The sequence below is a fragment of the Chironomus tepperi genome, unplaced genomic scaffold, assembly GCF_022539635.2.
Source record: "Chironomus tepperi strain 1889 unplaced genomic scaffold, CSIRO-AGI_Ctep_v1 contig_267, whole genome shotgun sequence".
In the NCBI taxonomy this organism is placed as follows: domain Eukaryota; kingdom Metazoa; phylum Arthropoda; class Insecta; order Diptera; family Chironomidae; genus Chironomus; species Chironomus tepperi.
In genome coordinates this window covers 25,300-32,865 of record NW_027226389.1, presented here as the reverse complement: position 1 = coordinate 32,865, position 7,566 = coordinate 25,300, and the positions used below count along the sequence as shown (strand labels likewise).

General features: G+C 33.9%; 2 protein-coding genes across 2 annotated transcripts; both read left to right on the top strand.

The window, feature by feature from the left end:
* Nucleotides 1-1,818: 1,818 nt before the first annotated feature.
* LOC139091949 (peptidoglycan-recognition protein SD-like) lies at nt 1,819-2,998 on the top strand. Its single transcript, XM_070642197.1, has 3 exons — nt 1,819-2,334; nt 2,479-2,587; nt 2,766-2,998. Exons 1-3 carry the CDS (start codon nt 1,819-1,821, stop codon nt 2,996-2,998), a joined length of 858 nt encoding a protein of 285 aa, XP_070498298.1.
* Nucleotides 2,999-3,581: 583 nt separating this feature from the next.
* On the top strand, nt 3,582-5,065 carry LOC139091947 (peptidoglycan recognition protein-like). The gene is made up of 4 exons (XM_070642195.1): nt 3,582-4,212; nt 4,275-4,383; nt 4,694-4,729; nt 4,784-5,065. Exons 1-4 carry the CDS (start codon nt 3,652-3,654, stop codon nt 5,014-5,016), a joined length of 939 nt encoding a protein of 312 aa, XP_070498296.1. The 5' UTR covers nt 3,582-3,651; the 3' UTR covers nt 5,017-5,065.
* Nucleotides 5,066-7,566: the final 2,501 nt, after the last annotated feature.

Sequence of the window (7,566 nt, the reverse complement as noted above, 5' to 3'; positions counted from 1 at the left end):
ACCTTTTTGTGCCACGTCCTTCCTCAGTGCTTGAAAAACTGGATACAAACTTGAGATTATTTGCTGCACATTATGCTGCGCATTCATGTGCCTCAGAACATTTGTGTATCGCGGCACATAATTTATCCATCACTGCTTCAACAAATGCAACTTTACTGACATAATGCTGACTGTAAAAAAAAGCTTTAATGCTCATAAAATCCGCGATAAGACCTTTTGCAGTTTTCTCCTTTTTGAATCATTTCTTGTTAATTTTACACCTACACGGAAAGCATTCGAGTTTTGTTATAAATATAATGCACAGACTCTCATTCAAGATGCAATATGAAATATTGATTTTAGAAATATAAATTACAAGAACAATATTTGAACAAAAAAAAGTAATTTTTTGGCAGAAATATGAATCGAGCTAAACCTACAGACACACAAAGCTACAGCTAATGCATTTTCAATGCCAAAATCTTTTCTCAAATGGAACTGAAAAAAAAGCCAAAATTTACGACGTGCTGATTGTGCAGAGACATATTTTTTTCTAAGCACTTGAATAGAAATTTATTGCATTTTGTGAAGATGTGATGAAATTAAATTGCTGTGATTTCCATGACTTTAAGTATTTTAAGTATTTTAATTTAATTTAAGGCTAAAGGTTTTCATTTTTCATTCCTGGTATTTTAATGACGCAATTTGGATAAGGTTTCATATCCTTTAAACAATTTTACATCCCATCCAGCCTACATCAAAAATTAATTTCAAATAATTAAATCTCCCATTTATAATGGACGTAAAATATTAATTAAATTGAAATAAGAGAAGATTCCCATTATATCCAATTTGTGCGGTTACATAGGTGTAATTGTTTACGTTATGAACTTTATCATAACGGAACGATAATCAATGGTCAATGGATGTGGCCTTGAAACAGTCAAATGTAATCGAGATGATTTATTTTGTGGGTTTTTGAGTGTTTAACTTTTGGTTGGTCTTGATTGACGTGGTTGAGATGATGTTTTGGGCTGTTGCTTCATTTTTTGGTTGTTTCTTAAGTCTTTGACTTGATTAAGCTTTGTAATCCTTAATTTGAAGCCCTAGCTATTCCATATTAACTCCTAGAAGCCTAGCCAAGCCGCACGGCCGCTGAATACGTTCCTGATTGATTGACGTGGTTGAGATGATGTTTGAGGCTGTGTGATTCTTAATTTCGGGATGGATTTAAGCCCGAGTTGTACTTTCTATTCAGTATTAGCTTCCAGAAGCGTTCTCAAACCCTATAGCCGCTGGAAACGCCTCTGTCAGCTTCACTTAGTGCCTAATGTTGTATTCTATCTCAATTCAAACTATAACCTAAATTTATCGACATAATTGAGCCATCATCTACACCCCATGCAGCACATTGACTTATATAGTACAATTTCCCTCAAATTACACCATTCTATACCTTTTTCTAGCTATAAATAGCTTCAAATATATGTTCTCGATATCACTCGATTGTCATTTATCAATCATCCAAATATGTCTCGATTACGTGATCTAATGAACAAAAAAATTGATAAAAAAATATGCGTATATTCTAATCTATGAATAATAAAAGCAAAGAACTGCATGCACGTGAGGGAATAATTGAGTTTAATGGGAGAATTAATTAGTGAGAATCAAAGGAAAGAGCGTTTGAATATCACAAAATGAGTACGACAAGCTTACTCTTTACGTTGTTACAGTACGTAAATTTAGTTGGTCTGGAATATTAGTTGAAGGTGGAACTTAATTAATTTTTCGTCGCTGAATATTAGTAAATTAATTTGCCAAATTATTTGCGTATTAATGGGTCAAGATATCCAAGATTTAGATTTGTCATATGACAGTGATTCAACAGCTTCTAATTCGATAATTGATGGATATATTGGACATGAAATTGAGAATAAGAAGCAACTACCCACAATAAGTACAATTGCATTTACAAACTCATCGAATATTCAAATTGGTGATCGAGTTGTCTACAATGGTCCGGTTGTTATTAATAACGATAGTAAAAAGTTAGAAACCGATGGCACAACAACTGTCAAAAACAAGAAATTTCATATTTTTAAGCTTAATTTGAAGTCTGTGCTTATAGCAGGTGGAATAGTTGTCACTTTTGCATTAGTAGTGTCTTTAAATCTCACTTTTATGTGGGATAATATTAGTTCATCATTAGAAAAGCCAAAACTTCCAGAATTAAATATAATATCGCGTGCTGAATGGGGAGCACTTCCGCCGACCGAAGAAATGACAAATTTGACATTGCCACTAAAAAAAGTTATAATAAATCATTCGGTGATGAGAAATTGCTATACTAAGGTAAATACAAGCAAAACTTGCAGGCCTACAGTCATGAAATGCTGATCTGCAGCCTGGGGCGAACTATAAGGTGCAGGATGGCGCCTCTGATACGCAGGCCTGCGATTCTTGTCCATACTCTAAAAAAATTGCGTTATTTTGTAGGAAAGCTGTTCAGAGAATCTTAAAGAAATGCAAAATGTCCATTTAAAATGGAATTTTGGTGACATTGGATTCAATTATGTGATTGGGAATGATGGAAATGTCTATGAAGGTAAAAATGCACTAAAAAATTATTCCTCAAACATAAAATTTTCATTTTTTAAGGAGTTGGATGGGATATTCAAGGAGCACACACAGCAGGTGATTGATAACTTAGATTGAGTCTTGAATTCTGACTCAAAAGTGTTGTAATTAACTCAAAAATTCAAATTTCACTATTCACACACTAGGACACAACTCCAAATCATTCGGAATATCAATCAATGGAAATTTCAACTCAGAAGTTCCTAATAAAAATCAAATAACAGCATTAAATCTCCTGCTTGAGCAAGGAATTGGTCTAGGGAAATTAGAGCGCGACTATAAAATTTATGGAGGACGTCAGTTTAGGCAAACAGACAGTCCTGGTGAAGCATTTTATCAAATGATGCAAACATGGGATCATTGGTCAGACATAATTTAAAAATGTCGGTGATTTACTTAGTAAATATTTTTTTATATACGTAATAAATGTGGGATTCCTCAAAAACTAGTAAAATACAGAATTTTGAATGAGTTGAGAAAACTCTCAATCCCAAACAGCACAATATGATCGATAGGCCGTCGGTATGTCGTCGTATTAATGGTAAGACTCGTCATTACCCTGACGGCCTCGTGACTTCTGAACTCATTGTTACTTTACCATATAAACAGTCAGACTCGAAGTTGACCTGTCGGCACCGTGACAGCTGATTTCATTGTTTTGTCGCTGTATTAACAGTTAAACGCGTAGTTGCCCTGATGGTGCCACAGCTGATTTCGTCGTAACTTAACCGCTTAAAAATCCAATTCGTCGCACTGTGCCCATCGGGAATATTACCTTAGTTGATAGTTCCTCTGAGTATTCTCATCCATAAGCCTTAATACTTGAGTAATTCCCAAAATAATAATCATAATTGAGAGTTCAAAGAGAAAGAGATTCGATTATCAATATGATGAGCATTATCTGTCTGCTCCATAAGACTTGTAAACAAACATTCCTTAGTAAATTAAAAGTATCAGTCAAAGTCAGTTTGTTGCTTCTTTGCAGTCTTCGTTTATCAGTTTAATATTTTGAAATTCACAGCAAAATTTGCAATGGAACGAAATTTCAGTTTACATGATTTGAGTATTTCTATTTCTGACACAACTTACGACAGTGATTCGACAGCTTCGAATTCTTTAGTTGAGGACTATGCAGGAGACTATGCATGTGACAAACTAGATAGTAGAATTAACCAGCCACAAACAAATATTAATGCACTTGCAGTCACTAGCTCATCAAATGTTCAAGTTGGCGATCGTGTAATATACAATGGACCAGTAACAATAAAGCAAGAATTTTGTTCCGATAGTAGTGAATTGAAAGACATTTCCGGAACACCAACAAAAGAAGTGAAAAATATTCTAAAAAGTCATCTAAAATGGAATTTATTTATTGTATTATGCTTATTACTCCTCATGTTCGCACTATTCTTAGCAAGTACAAGAATTAACACAAAGACAGCTTCATCCACGACCAAAAAACCATTCGAATTTAAACTTCACACTCGATCTGATTGGGAAGCAGCTAAGCCAAATGGCAGTGTTGATCCTTTTAATTTGCCATTAAGTCGTGTGATTGTTTGTCATACGGTGATGAAGAATTGTTTTACTCAGGTAATAACTCAGAGAAAGTGGTCCTTCTGGTAATTCCTACAAAGTGTATTAAATTGTTACAGAATTGTTGCTTTCAAAACATGAAGCAAATGGAAATGCTCCATATGGGTCGTAATTACTCTCATATTGGATATAATTTTGTGATTTGCAATAATGGAGATGTTTATGAAGGTAATTTAAGGCCTGAGAGGCACACGGCTTAGAAAATTCTAGGGTACGTCCAGAATTACAGGTCTGTAGACAAAAAACGATGGCTTGCAGTCTTGGATGAGCTTTAAGGTACATCTGAAACCTGGAAACTTGCACATTTGAAATGCATTAAATGCAGGCCCGCGGTTCTTGGTCTCAAATCCTAGTAAAGTCCTGAAAGTCCGACCTTAGGTCAGAATCTAGGATTTTCAGATAATTCTACGTCGTGTGCTTCTCGGATTCCTTTTAAATTAAATCACGAATTTTAAATGAAAATTAATTGTTTTTTAAGGAATCGGATGGGATTATGAAGGTGTTCATACCCGAGGTAAACAAAATATCCCATAAGAAAATTCAAAAATCTAATGTCTTTTACCTTTAGGACATAATCGACTCAATTACGGTATTGCGTTCAACGGAAATTTCAATCTAGAACTTCCTAACACAAATCAAGTTACTGCCTTCTTTACACTGCTGAAGTTGGGCGTTGAACTAGGAAAATTAACACCAGATTATAAAATTTTTGGTGCACGACAATTCATCCAAACCGATAGTCCAGGCGAGGCACTGTATCAGATGATTCAAACTTGGGATCATTGGTCTGAAGCAATTTAATTATTTTTATATTGTTGGTTATAATAAAATTGAGAATTTATGATGTAAATTGCTATAAAGTTTTACAATTAATTTTACGTCAGTTTCTATATTTGCAAAGGGGGATTCCCAGACAAATGCTGATCATTGCATGAATAAGAATTTTAGAGAGTTTTGTGCGATCAAGAGAGAAAAATCTTCTCAGTTACTCAATTTTGGCGCAGAGATGAGAATACTAAGATGAAATTAGATTGAAATTGTGTTCATTGGATTGCATGAAGTAGTTTTGAATGATGGAAAATGGTTAGTTGATTAAAAATGGGGCATTAGGCTGGTGTGACTCTAACGCAATGGTGGGCAATCTTCTCTTTTTCGGCACACCTTGAAGGTAAGCCTCGATATGAACCCCACACGGCATACGGTTCATGGGATTCCCAGGCTTCCCACCTCTGCTCCAACTTGATGCCGAATTCGGTCTTAATCATCTTAAGCCTCTAAAAGCCTCCCCGACTACGCCCCTGTTGTTGACTGACTTTATGCAAAAATTTAAATTTAATTTATATTCGCTAGAGAAAAACTTTACGATAACAAATTATAGGAACAATGTGTCATTGAGAGAATATCACACAAATTATTCTAGTTTAAGCTACATACTTCATCACAAGTGGTCAACTAAGTTCAAATCACATCTAAAATTAAAAATTTTATCAAAATTTCAAATTTAACCTATAAAATTATCACCTTAATCAATGGAAATGATTACGATCACCGACAATTTTAGCGAAGACTCATTATCGTCAATCACAGCTTCAAATTCTGATGTTGACGAACAAGAGGAAGCGACCCATCTCCACAATGATCAATCTCAGACATTCCAAACCCAAAATTCAACTCAAATATCGTCAAATATTAATTCAATTGGTGTTCAATCATCATCAGATGTTCATTTTGGTAACAGGATTGTTTGTAATGGACAAGTTACAATAACACAAACTAAAGAAAATGAGGAAATTTTGACAAATAATGTTGAGAAAATAATTAAAAAGAAATTTTTTTCGAGATTGATATTTTTTAAGATTTTCATGTTAGTTGCTGGGCTTATCGCGTTATTCACAATAATTACTATTAAGCTACATTCAAATGACTCCAAACAGTCACAGACTACAGATAAACAAAGTGAAAAAGATTTGAATATAATTTCGAGAACTGAATGGAATGCAAGTCCATCTGTTAAAAGTCATAATTTACTTGAACTACCGGTAGACATTATTCTTTGGGATTACATTGACATGCCAGATTGTTACAAAAAAGTAAGAAAAATTTCGAAAAAAGTTTCATAATTTTACAATAAATATTTCAACTTTTAGGAAGCTTGTAATGAAAATATCCTGAAAATTCAAAATGATTTTTTAAATTCTAACAAATTTTATGATATTGGATATAACTTTGTAATAACAAGTGATGGAAAAATTTATGAAGGTAAAGTTCACTCAACCAGTAATTTTGAGCCTATAATGTTGTTAAATTATTGATCCTTTATTTAATAGGATTAGGATGGGATTATAAAGGATATTATTCAACAGGTAAATAGCTATCCAATTGGTAAACATGATGTCGCATTGCTCATGCTGTACCTTGTTTAGGAATATTTATTTTTGGCAGTAATTTACCTTAATTTACAAACCTTTTTGGTTTGAAACCTCAAAAAACATCTTTCAAATATTAAAGTTTTCACGACTGATTCGTTTCGAGCCTTTTTCTTTGAGTTTTTTTGAATTTTTGATACTTAAAATCTCATTTTGCTGAATGAACATATGAATGTAAGACTCTATGTGAGACTTTGCATAGATGTCGCCTGAAACTGGCTCAATTGCTGGTTTAAACTTGCTGATTCGCGAATCAAATGCAAAACTTTTCCGATCGATAGTTTGTTTCGATGAATTTTTAATGCCCACGTGCTCTCTTGCCATCTAAAAAGTCAGGCTTAAAGATCTTACTTAATAGAGCTTCCAATCCTCTATAACATGTACAGCCCATCGAAGCCCGTTCATGCTTGCTACGCTTCTGCTTAAAATCTGATTTTATAATTTCTAGCGCCTAAAAATCTCTTAAATGACATATTAATATAATTTTAAATATTTATTCAAAGGTGGAAATGACAACGTTTTATCAGTTGGATTTCTTTATGACTTATTATCTCCTGATTGGCTTATAAACTCTAATATTGCAATGTTAAAGCTTATAAATGAAGGAAAACTGCTCAGAAAGCTGACAAATTCCCCAAAAACGTCACACGTTGAAAAAAGTTTCTATGATAAACCAATAGAAGAGACATTAGAAGAATATACGGAGTACTTAGTGTGAATATCATTAATGTATACACATGGAAAGCGCAGGGCGTAAAAATGGTCGAAAATCCAGCCTCAGATCGACTTGAGTGTGGCTTTAGACAGGATTTCATTGAATCTTGACTGAAGCTTGAGTCAAACTGACCTGGGGTTGTACTTTTGACCATTTAATGCTGTGTGCCTTCAAAGACAACATCAGTGTCGAGTGTCGATAACGCACTCA